General features: G+C 33.3%; 1 protein-coding gene across 3 annotated transcripts in view; it reads right to left on the reverse strand.

The window, feature by feature from the left end:
* LOC115876841 (phosphatidylinositol 3-kinase regulatory subunit gamma) overlaps positions 1–20298 on the reverse strand; it is a 68733-nt gene that overhangs the window by 4954 nt on the left and 43481 nt on the right. For 2 of the 3 annotated variants that reach the window (XM_030892828.1, XM_030892829.1), the window contains one exon: positions 902–1036. In XM_030892828.1, coding sequence (XP_030748688.1) covers positions 902–1036 — 135 coding nt within the window. Of the gene's footprint in view, positions 1–901; positions 1037–9218; positions 9346–20298 lie in introns of those variants that run through there. The other variant, XM_030892830.1, reaches the window with a different exon arrangement.

Genomic DNA, 20298 nt, shown 5'->3' on the forward strand with positions numbered 1-20298 from the left:
TCCCTTTAAATAAAATATTCTAAATTTTAATAATAAGATTCCTTATTTAGGGTTCACCAAAAAAAGAAATATTTTTCTTTTAATTGCCGCTGTGGTTTCCTATCGTGAAATACAAACAAAACGATGACTGCTCTATTGAATTATGAAAAGCTCCCGTACGCAAGGGACAATATAGCTTTTTAGATAATAATTTTGTTACTAACTAAATCTGTCCTACTAAACCTACTAAATACACCCTCAATAACTCTCAAACGAGTCGATTAAATGAAAAATCATATAATATAATCAATTAGACCTTTTTTGAAGATCGTTCAAATTTCTACAAGAATGTATATATTGATGTTTACAACACGCTGATTTGTTAGAAAGTAATAAAATTAAAAAAAAAATCCTGTTTTTTAAATGGGGAATAGAAAATCACGATGAGACACCTCTTTATATTAATATTAAGAGCTCAAATTTTACCAGAATTTTTTTCATCATTTTGACCAATATTTTCACGGTGACTAAAATAAAAAAATATTATTTTTTTTGTGCACCCTAAATTCCTTATAATCAGATTTCAATTACTTCAAACAGTTTCATGTTACATTATCGCAATCAGATACTAAACAATTGATAAAAAATTATTTATAGTGCATTTACACCCATTTATTAATTAAATTGAATAATTTATTATTATAAAGAAAAAAAAAACAGTTTTTTAAAGCAGGCAGATAATTTTGTTAGATGTGATAAAATTGTAAGAGTTTTGAGTTCATTCATACCTTCAGATTAATTATTACTGTAATGTTTATTGTTGATAAGAAATTAAAACGGGTATTTACTTTTTTTTAACTAAAATTAAAAAAGATCAGAGAGCACGGGGTTAGAATAAATTTCTCGAAACATTTCTACTTACAATGAGTTTTTCCCTGTCCAGATGGATTAAATCTGATCCTTTGATATCTTTGCATCTGAAGACATCTGAATATGGATACAAATTTAAGGCAGCCATCCATTCCACAACGTTGTGTGAAGTCCATTCGGCTATAGGCTGGAAAAAGGGAATAAAATATAATTAAAAATTCACACTCCTGCAAAAATCAAGTAATTCTAATACAAAAAAAAATGAAAAAAAAAGTTATGAAAATGAAATGATATTTACCTATTTTAGAAAATATATACTATATGAAAATTAAAAGGATCGTGTATCATATACTGTTTAATTATGTCTTCATCCAACCAGAAAGACAATCAATGTGAACCTCACATTTGCCGTTGCATAAGTGTTAATTAACAATTAATAAATGTAATCACTTCTTGCCATATCAGTACATTAAACATCAAGTTCATTAATGTAACTGATAAAACATCCATAAATTTATTTTTTATGTCAGAGCAAGATAGTCCTAATAAGGACATTTTAACTACTTTTAAATTAACAAAGACATGATTACTTAAACTTTTCTTAAACAGATTTCGGGAGATTAAAGAAAAATCTTTAAACATGGCATCGTTGAGATCGTGCTATCATAAATTTGCCAAATCGAGACCATTGCTCGTGTGAACCTCTTCTATGTATGAAACACAAACAGTGGCAACAGCGCTTACTCGGTAGCCCGCTTTCGCCAACTAGCTGTGTCAGAGTTGTCACGTATTAAAAACAAAATGTACATAATCGCAAAAAATTGTACTAAAGCATAGCAGGTTAAAATCATCCAATTGTATAATTTGAAATTTAGTTTTATACCAATTTTAGAAAACCAAAAGACTTCTAAGACTTACTGAACGATCAAATAAAAAAATATTAAACCTATAACATTGTAAAAGGATTTATTTAAGCTAGTACGGCATAATAAATTGGTTTTGGTGCTAAAATAATTAAATAATTGGGTGATTCGTATTATAAAAAATAATAATTTAATATCACTTGAACTGATTTGACCTAGAATACATTTTTATACAAAAAAAAAACGAAATGTACTAACTTTCGTACATTGGAATAAAATTGCGAGCGTTCTGTGTGTGAAGCAATACGTGTGCAAGAAAGAGACAGGAAATCCATGTATCCCGCATAGCAACGTGCTTGCAGTGTCACTATTAGTGAACTACGCGCCTATCAGAGGCAAGCTCAGCGAAATTGGGAATATACTTCGTCTCAAAAAATCCTTTTTTCTTTTCATTTGCCCACTAGTCCATTGCAAGCCTTTTTTTTTGTTTGCTACACTCGTCCAAATGAAAAAAAGAAAACTTTTGATGCCTCTGAAAGGCAAAAGAAAAAAGTTGAAAACTTTTTTTCATTAGGTACCTTTATTTCAAAAATTCGAGTTTGTTACGTTAAACGTCACAGACAAGAATATTACTTTGAAAATGTCCTGAAACTTTTTAATTTTTAAGGAAACATATTTTTTTGGTTAATTTTTATTTTTAAACGACTTCATGTGTTTGAAATCTGCCAATTTTTAGAAAATATTGTCAAAATAAAATCATATCTACACCTAAAAAGAGCGTTTATACGATTTTTACCAAACGTTTTTAAATTTAATTATATTTAATCCCCAAAACTCCACCACTGGTCTCTCCTAATATAGAATATTAGACTATATTTTAAATGAACTTTAAGTATTTTTTCTTAATACTTTATATCGAGATCGCCCTGTATACGACCATTTGAAGAGCATTTTTTTTATTTTCAAAGTATGACGGTGATAACCATACATTTTTATGAGGTCACTGGCGGAGAAAAGTTATGAGAAATGAAAAAAATATTTGCTCCACTTATATCTATAAAATATATTTAAAAAAAGCGATATTTTTAAGTTGTCAGTAAATTACGTTAGCTTCTTTATGATTTAGAGACCTAAAAATACTTTGTGGAGCTCCTCATGACAAAATTCGCATATATTTTTTAGTGTATCGAATATATAAAAAACTTTATAGGAGGCTAAAAATATATATGATAAAAAACATTACAATGAGGGCCATATATATAACATAGCAAAAGTTTGTGAGAATCAAAATCCTTGAACCAACAAAGAACTTCAACTAGGGATGGGAATACTACAAACTATCGATAGCATAACAAATATATATGATAATAAATATCGAATTAGGTCGATAAAAAACAGGGTGCAAGCATCTAAATCGTGATTCTAATTATCGTTTTTTTTTTAATATAAAAAGAAAACAGCTGTATGCTGATCAAGCTAACTTCTGCTTTCTCCAATTTATCTTTTAGTTGTTTCCAAATTTCTACCGCTAAATTCTACCGACATTTTGTCCTTCAATAAGTACTTGGCACTTTGAACATTGGATGGTACTAATTTTATTCTCCGACTTAAGACAGTCATGACTATTTCCAAACAAAATCCCTTTGATCTAAGAGGGCGAATTTTTGCGGAAATGAGACATTGGCAAAGTTTCCAGAATAAAATATATCGGTTACAGAATAAAATATATCGGTGACCGATGTGGAAAAACGACACACGCCGTAGAAATGTTAATATTATCGATATCCGGAAGCGTTAAGAAGATTTAGCTATTTAGGATAACTGAAAATAAGTCGTTAATGAGTTGGAAAACCGATTTAAATAGAAAACTGATGAATAAAAAAAAATCCGATTAAAATAAAAAAAAATGAATAAAATAAAAAAAAATTGCACCCTAATAAAAAGTGATTTAAAAAATATCTAACAGCGAAAATTTCTTTTAAACGTTACGCCAATGTTACCGGTATACAAATGATACTAGAGTATATTACGGTCAAAGCCCTGCAGTAGAGAAAGTCCGAATTTTCGATACAAATTAAAGATAGAAGTCAATTTTTAGACATCTCGCGTTCCGTTTTTGCCCCAGCATCATTTTAAAGAACATTTAATGCTTTAATTATCACAAGGTGAAAGCTCTAATAACCAGACAATGTTCAAATCAATTTACGACCTTTTTTTCAACAATTATTAACTCAAAAGATTTTGTACTACACCATTGAAATGCCCGAAACGTTCTCTCCATTTTCCAAAGTACTAATTTTAGAAAATATCCCAAACCTTTTAATTACATATGAATTTTGGCAACGGCTTACGGAATTAATGAACTCTACGAATTTTTGCATTTTTTTCCTTAATCGAAAAAACGAGTTTTTTAAAAATAAACTTAAATAACTATCCTTTAACAAATTAATGATATTTTAAGTATTTTAACTTTTTTTAGCAGTAATTAATATTTGTTAGTGCTATTGACATCAGACGCATACTTAGAGAATTCAATTTTATTACCTACCTACAGATTTTAGTTAGTTGAAGAAATTAATATAAATAAAATAAATTGACTAAAACCAAGTGTTGTTATATAAAGCTATGCTTTTATAAAAATATGAACGTCATTCTATTGGCATACCTACAAGTTTCGCGAACGTTTACGAATGATAAAAGACTTCCTTTTCTCAAGCCCATTCGAAAAATACAATTTCACTGAAAAGGCGGAAGTTTTATAAATATACCAGTATTCTATTTGAAAATTCGAATACTCCAAGTAATTTTAAACAGGGTGCAATGATTTAAATCAACGGATTTTTTATTTTAATCATGGATTTGAATCAAAATAATCAACTTATTTAAAAAAACTTATGATAAATCGAAAGATAACAACTATAAAAATTATAAAAACTGTTCCTATAAAGCTATAAAAAATTATTCCTATAATAAATATACCCTATATATTCATCAAATAAGTACAAAGTTACACTTGCTGTTGTAACGTTTATATACTTTAATAGATCGAAAAATAATTGTAAAAGATATAATATACATCACATATCCATAATATCTATTCATCTATAAAAATGTTGGACCGATTTTTGAAGTTATTTTGTGTTGATTTTGTCAAAAACCGAAATCTCTCAGATCGCAACTAAAATATGCTCACTGATTGTTTATTTTATGTGGAATTGATTGCCGAAAGCCATTTTCCGATAGCTATAACAGATTTCGAGTTATTTGAGAATATCTATGTGTAAATCCATTACACTTCTAAATGACAGAGATTTATTTTGAAATTGTGAAGTGCCAGAAATCCGGTATTTCAATACATTTCATTCGCAAACTCTAGTGCAGAACTAGTTTCTTCTGATATCAGGTTATATTTTTATTCTCGAGGACTACTCAATGTCAAAAGATAAATTAGAGTAGACTGTTTTATACCTTTTTTGAAACAGCTGAATGTTGATCAAGCGAACCTTCCCTAATTTATCTTCTAGTTCATTCCAAATTTCTACCGACATTTTGTTCTGCAATAAATACTTTGAACATTAGATAGTACCAATTTTATTCTCAACTTAAGACAGTCATGACTATTTCCAAAAAAAAATCTTAGAAAATAGGGGTATCGGCAAAGTTTACAGAATAAAACATATCGGTGACCGATGTGGAAAAACGACAGGCGCCGTAGAAATGTTAATATTGTTAATATCGGGCAGAGTTACTTCTCCAACTCCCAGTGGATGACATACCAAGAATTTACAACTTTGAGAAACACCTCACTGTAGTATTGAGTAATAAAAAGGATTGGAAGAAAGAGACGCTTACTCAGCATATAAAAGACCATACCATCATGTGGTATACGGATGCTTCCAAAACCAAAGCAGGGACAGGGATAGGAGTATTTGGGCCGAAAACCTAGTATCCTTCAGGCAGAAATTTGCGCTATCGAAAGATGCGTACAATTTATCTTAGATAGGAACTATCGAAAACAGGAAATTGCCATCCTATCCGATAGTCAAGCAGCACTTAACGCGATCAACTCAGTAACCATCAATTCGAAGTTGGTCAAAGAATGCCTAGAGAAGCTCAACAAATTAGGCAAAGAAAATAAAGTCCTCCTACTCTGGGTGCCTGCTCACCAAGGGATGGAAGGCAATGAAAAATCAATTATCTAGCTAGAAAAGGAGCGAACACTCCACTAACTGGACCAGAACCGTTCTGTTTTCCAAACGGGAACCAACTGAAAGCGGAACTGAAGAATCTAGAAGACTCCATCCGTAACTTGGAATGGGTGTCCTCCAACGGTCTAAGAAACTCGAAAAAGTTCCTTAGAACTTATGACCGAGAAAAATCAAAGGTTTTCCTTGATTTAAGTAAAAACAATCTTCGGACTGTCACGGGGTTTGTAACAGGACACTGTCTCCTCAACGAACACCTCAGTAGGCTGAAACTGAGAAACAACGGCGAATGCAGATTTTGTGGGGAAAATGGGGAAACACCAGAACACCTTATCACACTTATGAGTGCGCCGAGACGACGACCATTCGTGCCATAAACCTTGGTACGTCTGATGTCGAGGATGGAGAGCTGGCCTCTGTGGAGCCGTCTCAGATACTGGATTTTCTTAAAGCCCTGAGACTGTATGATGAGTTATAACTCGTTATAACTCAAGAAAGGGGAACACACAATAGATCTATAAGGTCGCGGTGATTAACTCCCCTCCTAAACATTCTACATTCTACATCGGGCAGAGTTACAAAGATTTAGCTATTTAGGATAGGACTTTAAATAGAAAATTGATTAAAATCAAAAAAATCTGATTAAAATTAAAAAAAACGATTTTTTTTAATCATGATTTTTTTGCACCCTGATTCTAAAGTATATTTTCGAAATTCGGGAAAAAATCGCGCTACGTGACTACAACAGACTTTTTATCTATAAACTTTTAAGATCGAAAAAAACACTGTATCAACATGCGAGACTAAATTATAACAAAAGTGTTATTTAGAATGCATTTCGCTATAATTATGTGCTAAAAGTCACGTTGCTGTAACAAAAAAAATCAATTTTAACTCAACCGTAGTATAAAACAGAGGTCATCGCATACACGTATCGGACTTTTTTACTATAAAACTCAAATAGTAACTAAACGAGCGGAAATGCATTTTAAATTTCCACAATCAAAACGAGAATGAAAAAAAAAACATATCCCGAGTGCCTCGATATGTGTTCGCTAATGTAAACAAATAAAAATAAAACATTACGATACCCAGTCACATTACATTACTTACCTACCAACTATAACATTTCACCAGTTATTTGCCAACCAGCGTTTTATAGCGATAAGAATTTTTACAATATCAAATATTTAATTTTTCCTGTTTGCTTTTTCAGCTACGCGTTTAATAAAAATATGGAGGAAAGAAAATCGCTTTGCCAGCACAAAGAAAACAAAAGAACACAGATAAAAGTGTATTTTTAATTGAACAATTAATAAAACTTGAAAAAAAGAATGTGGTGTCCAGAATTCGATGCGGACTATCGATTTCTTTCGAGGCTGGCGCATCCCTACGCCGCTGGAACATAAAAAAAGCGAAGCAACTGTGTAAAATTAAAAAATGGTCGGGCGAAAGCTCGAAAATGTTAATTTATCTGGTATGGCGCCCAATTTATTATACACAAGCCAGTTATGTCTAAAAAGGTCAGCCTTATTCAAGGTCTCCAAGATTCTTGGGATCTCGACCAGATTTCTAAGTATATGGCTCACTTCAACTATCTGATATTTCTAGAAAACTCCGCCAATTTTCTCAGAATTATCGCGTTATCCTCAAATTTATTTATTTATTTACTGTTATACATCGCAAATAAGTGTCTCTCCTCGAGATAAACTCTTTTTTCCGAACAGATACCTACGCCACCGTTATGTAATGAACCTTTGAATAAAAATACTAAAGAAAGAACATATCAAAAAACTTCGATTGAGCGCGATGGGGACCAAAAATGGCCGACTTAAATTCCGGTTTATCCATCAAAACGTGTTAAAATATATAATTCTAATTGAAATAGATAAGTTATAATAAGTATTTATTACCACAAACATCCGATACGCTACTGAAGCAGGTAAGTCAAATTAACGTTTCTAAATTCTTTGACAAGTAATAAATAAAAGCTAAAATGCAAGAAAAATATATAATTTAGTTAATTTAAGTGAATTTCATAAATGATCGGTTTACTACACGTATGTATATTATATAGTCACTTACTAGCGAAAAGTTGTTCCATTATTTCACTCAATTTTTGCCGAGATCTACCGCACGCTACACAACCAACTATTTTAGAGTCTTTTTCGATAAATCGCGATAATGTCACTGTTAATTTAAGTGCTGCCACAATTTCCATCTAGATTTACTACCTTTATACAACTATCAGTAGTAGAATAAATAATAAATAACATAAAATAAGCTCCGTAAAGACTAACAAATCCACAAAATGTCAAATCAAATTCAAATGTGTCACATGAATCGTCAAACAGAACTGTCAAGGACCCCCACCCTAGGATCCCACCTCCGTCTACCATGAATACATGGTTGGGTAGTGACGAACATTAAGCTAATTATAAATTTATAATTTGCAACTAATAATTCGATATATACTCGAAAAACGCAAGGTCTTTTGTAAAACATCTGCATATGCATAACAAGTTAATCTATCAACATGAAATGCACCAACACAGAATGCTCTATGACGAAACCAATTGTTTCTGGAAAATAATCGATTTTCCTTGAACCAGTTTGTTTATTAGAATTTTCTAAACAAACCAAACTGTATATTTTATTGTATACACTTGCTTGAAACAATCATCACATTTCATTCACTATTTTGCAAATCCAATTTTTTGTTCTATTTCGAATGATCACTGAGTGCCCCGAGACGACAACTATTCGTTATATACATAAACTTCGGTACGACTGATATCGGAGATGGAGAACTAACCTCTATAAAACTTTTGTCAAAGCCCTAAGAATGTATCATGAATTATAACTCAAGAAAGGATACAATAGATCTATTAGGTCGCGTGAACTTACCCCCTCCTATACAATCTAAAATCTAAGGTTTACAACGAATTATTTTCTAAGCCACCTTGTATATTGGATTTTTTCGAGAATAGACTACTCCACCGATATGAAATATAATTAAAATTAATTTATAACTCTAAAACAACAGCCTCGTAATTATCTCGCAAATTGTGACACTAATTACTTAGTGTTTGTTCTATTATTAAAATTGCAAATTCTAATTGATGTGTACAAAGACTCAATTTTTTTTTCTAATCTATCTATCTACGAATATTCTAAGAAGAGTATATAAAAGTAATCAAGAAAATCGCAATAAAAGGAAGTATATCGTGGGGAAGCCGCTGATTCCAGGAAAACCTATCAATTTTCTTGGAAAGCGCCATGTAAAAATATTTATACATACGTTTCCACGTGCTACCATCATTATCAGACTATTTTTTCCAGCTAGACACATAAATAAAAACAACAACATTCGATTAGACAACGAGGCAGACCGGCAAGTTGCGTGCGGTTTTTGACTGAGTGAAATATCTACGTGGATACCGCAATATTGTAACCTAGCAAGGCTTGCACTAGGTTTTGCTTTATCTAAAAACCTCGCGATAGCAGAGATAAATTACGATTGATAAAAAAGGTCATTTCGAAATTTGCCGAGGCATGCATCTACGAAATTATCGTTTTTTTGACTCTCTGGACCTGATTAACAAATCTTTCTAAACCTCGAAGTATTATACGAAAGCGTAGAGCTGTCATACCAACGCTGAAAAATATTTTTAGCAAAATTTACAGTTTTTCTGTAAAGCTGTACTTTTTCTGTAAATTTACAGTTTTTCTGTAAATTGCATGCAGAATATACTACCCAGCAAGACGACGCGACGTCTCGACAAGACTATTCTCCACCGGTTAAGTTGTCATTGTGCCGACGAAGTACATACAGATATTCATCAGAGATTATGGACGAATACATTAAAACCTACTTTCAAATCTGATTAAGTCAGAAAGAAATTTTGACATGTCCGCTAGAGGACGGTTATGTCTTAATTTTACATCATTTGCGAAGACGAGTTGCTTTATTTCGACGATTTACACGGATATTGATATTCTGGTACGAGTTTCGGAAGTAATTTCGACGAAGAGATTTGAACACCGGTGTTAGGTGTTGATGACCACCGGTGTTTCAGACGGTGTACCGGTGTCAACACCGACACCGGTGTTTATCTCAACACCGTTGTTCGTTTCAGCACCGGTGTTTATCCCGACACTGGTGTTCATCTACAACACCGGTATCGCGATGAACACCGGTGTCGATGTCGATGGTGCCGTTTGTTTTTTTTTTATTTTTTTAATGTAATATTTTTTAGTTTATTGTACAGCAACGAATTTCTGTTTCTTTATGTTTTGTTTTGTTTTCTATTTGTTTTTGATTAAACAATTTTTTATTTTATAGTGGTTTATCTGACGCTTCCACTCTATTTTAGTGATTAGTCTGGCAAAAATTATATTTAAATTTGAAAGCTTTAAGTCAAAGTCGATAAAAATAAGCACCGATACGACATTATTATTATCACGTTTATTTTGAACTTATTAATTAACATTATTTCTTCTTTAACTCGTTTACCAAACACCGGTGTCGTTGTCAAAACCGGTATCGAGATGAACACCGGTGTCGGGATGAACACCGGTGTTGTAGATGAACACCGGTATCGAAATGAACACCTGTGTCGGTATCAACACCGGTGTCGGTGTAGAGGTGTGTAGTTCGTGAACGAACTAGTTCCAATGAACTATTCCGACCCCGGAATGAAAGGAACTAGTTCCTGGTTTCTCAAAGGACTAGTTCCTCAGGACCTATTCCGGGATCGAGACTGTGTCCGATATAGAATAATATGCGACGGATCGGCTAGCGCGCGTAGACCGATAGTAGGCAGGAGTGGGGAGTGCCAGACGTACGTTATCGGATCCAGACCTAGAGGAACTAAACTAAATAAAAGACTAGTTTACGTACGAACAGATCGGGTCAGCGTGATCGATGCTAGGCAGGAGTGGGGAGTGCCAGCCTTATGCCGTATGTTATCGGATCCGGACCTAAAGGAACTAGAGGAACTAAATAAAAGACTAGTTTACGTATGGATCAGCCAGCGCGATTGATACTAGGCAGGCGTGGGGAGTGCGAGCCGTATGTTATCGGATCCGGACATAGAGGAACTATTAAAAGACTAGTTCACGGGAATCTATTCAGTCGGCAGATCCGAGATATAATACAAGGCGATGGATTCGGCCTTGTCTACTGCCGGCTTAATTACCACAGAAAATTGTCGTGGATACTGTTTTTGATTTTTAGTTTGTTTTTTAAATATTTTATGGGAATGTTTCACTTTAGGTCCCTAAAATTAAGAAATATCTTATAAAACGAAGTAGATATTCTGAATTTTTAGACAAAACAAAAAAGCTTGAAGTGAGGAAAAATGCAATTTTTCGTAAAATTTTGTAATATTTGCTCAATTGATTTCTGATATAGTTTTTAAATTCTGATTTGAGTTTTTTTAATTTTTTTATCTGCTATAAAACTTTCCTATATGTTTTTAACATACACAATTACACGTCTCGTTATATCTCCGTACATTATAAAAATTATACAGATCATACTGTGAATAGTTCTGACTGACAACGAAACGCATTAGCAAGCAAGGGGGATGTCAATGTTAGTCGGGAACTATTGTGAACTAAAGACCTAGTTCAAGGAACTATTCCTCTGGAGGAACTAGAACTAAGGAACTAGTTCCTCCCAAGGAACTAGAATTCCCACCTTTAGGAACACCGGATAGTCTATATTTGGCCACCGGTGTCAGCCCAACACCGGTGTTCCGGTGTTTGAAACAGGCCTATACACGGCTACAGGTGGATACAGCTTAAGTGCCTTCAAAATGGATTGGTTGTGACTCAAAAAACAGTCGGATAACTGTTACGCATTTTGGATCCTGATGGATAAATTACGTCAGCGATGTCGTCTTCGAAGGCGACAATACTACAATAAAGAACCCAATTTTCTATGGCATACAGATTGTTAGGACAAACTTAAGCCATTTGAAATTTGCATAACAGGCTGCATAGAGGGATTTTCACGTTACATTATCTGGTTGAAAGCTGGTCCAAATACCAACAACCCATCGATAATTTCTTATCATTTTATGACTTTTGTGAATAAACTGGTGATAGAACAGAGTTTGATAGGAACTGCTCGTACTATTACTACTGCACTGTTGCCACTAATGCAGTAATTGACAGAAAAAGTGTAAATTTGGTTAAAGATATTTTTCAATGTTGCGGTGGCAGCTCTACGCTTTCGTAGTATTAACATACAACTAAAAACGTGTCAGAATAGAGTCCATGGGAGACTTCCGAGACTAGTATTGCAATAACAGCGATAATTTTTTAAACAAATAAACGAAAAACAACAATAGTACTGTTTGTTTAGCATGTCACAGCACAACCACTAACCTAGGTCTAGAATTATTTAAATATATAAGGTTTACAGGATTATATTATATATCTAAATATAGGAAAATAACCGAGTAATATGACAAAAAGAAACACAAAGGTGTTCCAAGCCAAATTGTTTTATAATATGATGGATAAATCTGTTTACAATCACCCTACACTGAAGAAACATATGATAAGTAATTTGTTTGAGGACAGTAAGTAATTGATTTTATTTTCTTGCAAGCATAGATGACGTTAACAAGAGCTTCTTATTGATATGAAGTGATCGTTGTACGAAAATAGATCTTGTATCAATTGCTCCTAGCAATATCATAATCGATATAATTTTTTTATTGTGTTAAAATAGGATAAACATAGACGTTTGTTACACTATATCAGATTATGTTTGAACAGCTAACATTTATTGTGAATAATCAGAACGCCCTTATATAACAAGCGTTTAAATTTAGACTCTTTAAACTGATTAACCCTACCTTATCAGAAACAAGAAAAAAAAAGGATATCAAATTAACACAATTAAGTGGAGAAAAATGCAAAACCCAATCCAGTTACATTACAGCGCGACCTTTTGATAAAAAAGGTCAGCGCAGATAACTATTCTATATAATTCCTATGAAAATGTGACTTTTTTTTCCTCAGCACTAATTAATACCGCAATTTGATATCGAAAAGACGATTTTTCTAAAAAAAATGAACCAGATAAGCTAAAAATAAATTAAAAATCTTTCGTGATCTTGTACAAGGTCTGCAGAAACTCAATTTCTTAAGCATCGAATCCAAAACCTAACGTTTAATTAGCCATCCACTGAAAGAACAAAAAAAATACTGACGACACGTCTAGATAAAACGCTGGTTTTAAATAAATTAAAATTAGATAGATGCCTTCAAGGTTTTTTAAGATATGTAAATCTCTTCCAACACACCAACACTTCGAAATTTATTACTTTATAACACACAATGGAGATTAATACATAAAACGTTTGGTGCCTATTTAAAGAAAAAACGTGCAATAAATTAACACAAAAAAAATCAGGAAATATTACGACAAATGAGGCAGAGTGGCAATGGTGCGATGTTCGCGACCACGTTGCCAGAACTATTCAAGAAAAATAACTTTAGCCCTAGGGATGCGGTCCCTACAAGAACGAACTCGAAAGGGTGGTTTGGCAACATGCTAGTGGGTTAATTTACGCATAGAAAGGGCTAGGGTTCAGCTTGTGTATTACGTAATGTTAAATTTTAGCCCTGAGAGCCAGTGGCGGATTTTAAACATTGCAAACGTGTGACTTTTTTTTCAATCAAAAATGAACATAAAACACTACTTTTAACAATATTTTTTTGTATTTTCTCTAGTTGATAGTAGAAATGACAGTTAAAATATTTAATCTACAGTACATAACATTAGATTCTTTAGTTATACTTAAGAAGTGCTCTTAACTAAAAAAGCTTTGGATCTTCTAAGCGGGACTGCCACTGTTTGTAAGTTCTTTTGTGTCTAAAACAAAGCGCAGTGCTTTTACAAATTCCCTTTGTTCCTTCGGAGATGAATTTCGAATTTTAACAACGTTATCCTGTTCATTGAGAGATTTACATTACGGAAAAAAATGAAGCGGATCACTGATAGAAAATGCGTTTAGCCTGGACAAGCACACAGCACAAAGAAAAAAAAGGAAATAGAGTATATTATTGATTTTATAACTGGAAAGCTCCTACAGGTGCTGTAACAGACGATATATTATGTTAAAAAATCCTTTTTTACGCGACAGAATTAAAATACAGTAATTTTTCAGTCTTTGTACTGTAGCACTATTGAATTACAGAATTATAGTCCTCAAAAAAATATATAATTGTTGTTTTATGAACGTTAATTGAGTAATAAAAGTATACTTCGACCTTAATTTAAGCAAAACTAGTGGAAAATGGTAATAAATAAGCATTATTTTTGAAACATACTTAGAAAATTAAGCAAATAACATCCTGTAGTGATTTCAAACTGCCACAGTTCGGGAATTTCCTTTAAGTAACTTATTTTATTCCCTTTCACCAAAACAGTGGGAAACAAACTTTATATATACAAGAGTAAATTAAAACTTCAAAACAATAACTTAATGATGTACCCTGAATTAATAAGGAATGACCCTAAACTTAAAGGAATTTTTCGAACGGCGAAAAACAGTTTAAATTAAAAAGTTTCCCAAAAATTTTACAAAAACCCCACTCAAAAGAATAAAAAATTAATTTGCTCAAGATAAATACAACTCTTTGTATCGAAAAATACATTGTTTATTAAATAAATTATAAATAATTATTGATTTTTTCTGAATAGAAATTATATACGTATAGATTTTTTAATTTCCACGAAATACGTGTGTAATAATATATATTATTTATTTAAAAATTAAAAATTGTATGTGTATCTTACAAAATGACATTTGTACTAGAATAAACGTTTGGAATAATATAAACTCAAGCAGTCACGTTTCACGGCGATGAAAACTGATGACCAAGGTAAGAATGAAAACTCCCATAGCAATATTTTCCTTTCGAGAACCCATCAAATAACATGCACCGTACAAACACCCAAGGTTTTTTTTCATATACATTTCCAAGGATCTAGTAAATTAAAGAATTTAAACCTACAAAACTGCCAAGTAAACTTTAAAATTAAGAGAAATTTTCATTTTTAACCGTTGTTAACTTCAATAAAATTTATTTTAATATACAGGGTGGTCCGAATTGTATTCGGGAAATGTATTCTACAGATAAAAATAAGTAAAAAAGTTCTGATACATTTATGCCCAAAATCCTTAGTTTCGGAGATATAGGGTTAGATTAGATTTTTAGAGGTGGCTTTCGGCCTGATCCACTGCGACCTCAGATCTATTGTGGTCCTCTTCTGATCCTTAGATTACATTCTCCAGTCCTATCCTTTTCACAAAGTTTAGCAACTTGGAGACTGAATGTAGCTCCTTGGCAATGGCCTATCATTGCCTATTACCGGGAACCGCACATTTGCCAGGCTGTCACACCGACATAAAATGTGTTCTGACGTTTCTTCTTCAGATTGGCAGAACCTACACATAGCTTCGTCTGTCAATCCCATCAGCTTTAGATGACTATTTAGCTTACAATGCCCTGTTAGTAGACCTACTACAGCTTTGACTGTCTTTCTGTCCTTGCTTATCAAGTCTACCGTGAATTTTGGCGAATGTTCTACAATGAACCTTTTCGCCTGTCTCTGCCCTGGTGAGTTTCTCCACCATTTTAGAGATTTGTTGGCCACCCATCGTTCCGTGGCCATTCTCGTGACCGCCTTTGCAACGCCGCAGAAGAGTTCTGGGTCTATGAATGGCATTGATAAGCCTTGCTTGGCCCCTTCATCTGCCTTTTCGTTACCCTTGCGACCCTCGTGCCCTGGCACCCAGGCTAACGTAACAGTGCTACGTTCGCCCAAAGTATTCAGAGCACGCACACAGTCCCACACTAGTCTAGAATTGACCTCCGCGGAGCTGAGTGCCTTTAGCGCCGCTTGGCTGTCTGTGAAGATGGCCACAGAACGATTTGTTCTTTGTTGCCTTATTATATCTTCTACACAATAGCGGATTGCCATTATTTCTGCCTGGAAAATTGTGACATCCTTGGATAGGCTTACGTGGAAGGATCTCCCTTGTTTCGGCCCTACTATCCCAGCTCCTACGCCTTCTGACGTTTTTGAACCGTCTGTATACCAGGTTGCCTCAGCTTGAATGGGTACACCTTTACTCCAGTCTTCCCTTCCTGGTATGGTTATATTAAATTTGTTGTTGAAGCTATAACTAGTAGCTGTTGCACCAATTGGTAATCCCAATACTTTGTCTGCTTTTAGCTCTTCGATTAGCTTCTGGTTAGCAGCACTATGCGTTTGGCTTATGTGCTGCTGACCGTGAATTAACCTGTGCATGACAGATCTGGCTTCGCCTTGTATGAAAATATGTAGTGGTGGTAAGTTCAACAAGACTTCCATCGCACTTGTAGGAGTGGTTTTTATGGCCCCAGTTACACACAGGCACGCAAGCCTTTGTGTGGAACTTAACAGCCTTACCGCACCCACTTGCGATGTCTTTGTCCACCACGCCACCGACCCGTAGGTTATCATGGGTCTTACTACCCTTGTGTATAGCCATAGAGTCATTTTAGGGTTAAGTCCCCAGTTTTTTCCACACATCCTTCTGCACCTACCTAAAGAGATGGCAGCCCTCTCTGTTGTTTTCGCTATGTGAGTATTCCATGTAAGCCTTTTGGTCAAAAATATCCCAAGATACTTTGTTTCTTTGGCAAATGAAATCTCCGTTTCTCCTAGCACTGGTGGTTTTAGGCCTTTTGGTGCTATCTTTTTTGTAAAATTGACAATTTGTGTTTTCTGAGCATTGACTGTTAGTCTCTCTTGTTTGCACCACTTGTCAACTTTGTTTAGGGCTGTCTGCATTCTTTCTGATATCATACCAGCAAACTTGCCCCTGACCACAATTACGATGTCGTCTGCATATCCTAGGCAATAAAAACCTTGTGCGGACAGGAGATATAGGGTGTAGAAGTTTCATTTATATTTCCTTTTTTGACATGAAAAGTTTGGTTTTGATGTCAACCTAAATGTTTTTAACTGATCTGAAGAGTAATAATTTTTCGTCCGTACCTGTATAAAACGAGAAAAATATATATTTCCCTAATATTTTACGTAAAAAATGTATCTTGGTAAAAATCGCTACGAGTAACCGTTTTCAAGATATTTGGAGTGGAAATAGTCAATACATGTTACATTATTGACAAAAATATACATGTTGACTAGATAGTTACTATATGACCGAAATGATATATTTGGGAACTTTTTATTTTTTTAAGCTAATCATGAATTTTTCTAGAAAAAATGCGACAAATTAGTTTCTGTTGAACATTTGGCACAAAAACATTTTGAATTTATTAATTCAGACTAATAACTATCCAGTTAGCATGTATAATTTTTGTCAATTATGTCATGTATTGACTATTTTGATTTCAAATATCTTCAGAACCATTACTCGTAGCGATTTTTACCAAGAGACTTTTTTAAGTAAAAAATGACGGAAATGTATAATTTTTCACTCAGTAGGGGAGGGGGTAATACAGGTACGGAGGAAAAGTTATAAATTTTCAAAACAGCTAAAAAATATGTAGGTGGAGCCCCCTACAAGCAGGAGTCATAGTGACATCGTAGTCGAATTTCTCAAAGTCAAAACACACCCAAATACCAAGTATTTTAGGACATAAATTTGTATGAACTTTTTTTACTATTTTTATCTGTACTGCCGAAGTTTTCCGAATACAATTCGGACCACCCTGTATAATTCGATGTTATAGGATCAAAGGAGATATTTTGGATTGGCTTGACATCTTATTATGTGTAAAAACTCGATAAAAAGTTAAACGAATTGTAAAAACTTAATCCTCGGAAAATTATGAGGAATCGAATGAAAAATGTTGATTAAAAAAAGGTTTCCACAAAATATTTATAGCCCAGTACTAAAACATTCATATATAAATAAACTTTATGGTTTTCTATTCCGCTACAAAAGCACTGCAAAAATTTGTACTTTGTATTGAATGAAGCTGCGAGCTGAAAAATTGGAAATATTTTTAGAACAAACTTTGCTTTTTTTATATAAGCTTGTTATATTTATACCGGCAAAAACCAATTCACACTTGATATACATATTACTTTGTGTAAATATTTGAGATTGTACAACACTAGTTGCTATTCGGCTACATGATTTAATCAATATGAATATTACCAGATTTTTTCTTGATGGTGATTCGGAAAAATATTTTAATTTTTACCCGAAAAATAAGCACGACAAGAAAATAAGAGAAAGAGGACAGAAATGCAATCAAGCGAAATTAACGCGAAGAACCAAAAAGAAACATAAAAAAGCGCAAAGGATTAACGAAGTTAGGAAGTGGAGGATTTTGTTTTATATTCAGGCTAACGTGAAACGATAGAGTGATATGGCGGTCCCCCCATCAAGGTCAAGGTCAAGAATGGGCTTTCAAACTGCGTAATTCTCCATGTCTGAAATATTATATAACATGGACGGGCCAAAAGAATTCTTTAGTTTCGGCTTGGGCTCAGAAGCATCAACAAAACGCCACAGAGAAAAGAGACCATAGATAAATTCAAGCACGTAGTTTTTAGTTTTGTAATACTAACTGTTGTGTAACAAAAAATAGACAAAAAGGCAATGTTACATAATATGGAGTTGCCAAAAGAATTCTTAAGTTGACTCTGGTCCAGAATTAACAACAGGAAGCTACATAAACATACCTACCCTATAGAACAATTCAAGCACGCTGTTTTTTAGTTTAATAATACCGAAAAAACTATTGTGTAACAGTAGTTATAGATAAGAGAACAATATTACATAATATAGACTCGTTAAAATAATTCTTTAGTTAACTTGGGCTAAGAAATATTTACAGAAGGCTCCAGAAAGAGACCTAACCTATCTATAAACTCAATCACGTGGATTTTTAGTTTTATAATACCTTAAATGTTGTGTAACAACAGATATAGAAAAATAGGCAATATTACATAATATGGACTTGCCAAAAGAATTCTTAAGTTGATTTTGGTTCAGAATTACCATCAGCAGAAAGAAACATAACCTATAGAAAAATTCAAGCACGTTGTTTTTTAGTTTTATCATACCGAAAAAACACACTGTTATGTAATAGACGTTATAGACAATAGAACAATATTACATACTATGGACTTGCTAAAAGTATTCTTTAGTTAACTTGGTCTCAGAAGGATTTACAGAAGGCTACAGAAAGAGACCTAACCTACAGCAAAATTCAAGCACGTTGTTTTTTAGTTTTATAATACCGAAAAAACTGTTATGTAACAGACGTTATAGACAGTAGAACAATATTACATACTATGGACTTGCTAAAAGTATTCTTTAGTTAACTTGGTCTCAGAAGGATTTACAGAAGGCTACAGAAAGAGACCTAACCTACAGCAAAATTCAAGCACGTTGTTTTTTAGCTTTATAATACCGAAAAAACTGTTATGTAATAGACGTTATAGACAATAGAACAACATTACATACTATGGACTTGCTAAAAGTATTCTTTAGTTAACTTGGTCTCAGAAGGATTTACAGAAGGCTACAGAAAGAGACCTAACCTACAGCAAAATTCAAGCACGTTGTTTTTTAGTTTTATAATACCGAAAAAACTGTTATGTAACAGACGTTATAGACAATAGAACAATATTACATACTATGGACTTGCTAAAAGTATTCTTTAGTTAACTAGGTCTCAGAAGGATTTACAGAAGGCTACAGAAAGAGACCTAACCTATCTAAAAATTGAAGCACGTTGTTTTTCATAAGATCACTTTGGTTCAGAATTACCAACAGAAAGAGACCTAACCTATAGTAAAATTCAAGCACGTTGTTTTTTAGTTTTATAATACCGAAAAAACTGTCGTGCAACAGAAGTTATAGGCAAAAATATTACATAAGACAGACTTGTCAGAAGAATTTTTTTAGTTAATTTTGACAGAATTACCAACATAAAGCTGCAAAAAAGAGACCTAACCTACAGAAAAATTCAAGCACGTTGTTTTTTAGTTTTATAATACCGAAAAAACTGTTATGTAATAGACGTTATAGACAATAGAACAATATTACATATTATGGGAGCTGCTAAAAGTATTCTTTAGTTAACTTGGGCTCAGAAGGATTTACAGAAGGCTACAGAAAGAGACCTAACCTATCTAATAATTGAAGCACGTTGTTTTTCATAAGTTGACTTTGGTTCAGAATTACCAACAGAAAGAGATCTAACCTATAGCAAAATTCAAGCACGTTGTTTTTTAGTTTTATAATACCGAAAAAACTGTTGTGCAACAGAAGTTATAGGCAAAAATATTACATAAGACAGACTTGTCAGAAGAATTTTTTTAG

Source organism: Sitophilus oryzae, unplaced genomic scaffold (genome assembly GCF_002938485.1).
Source record: "Sitophilus oryzae breed Bouriz unplaced genomic scaffold, Soryzae_2.0 scaffold_1440_pilon_pilon, whole genome shotgun sequence".
Classification (NCBI taxonomy): Eukaryota; Metazoa; Arthropoda; class Insecta; order Coleoptera; family Curculionidae; genus Sitophilus; species Sitophilus oryzae.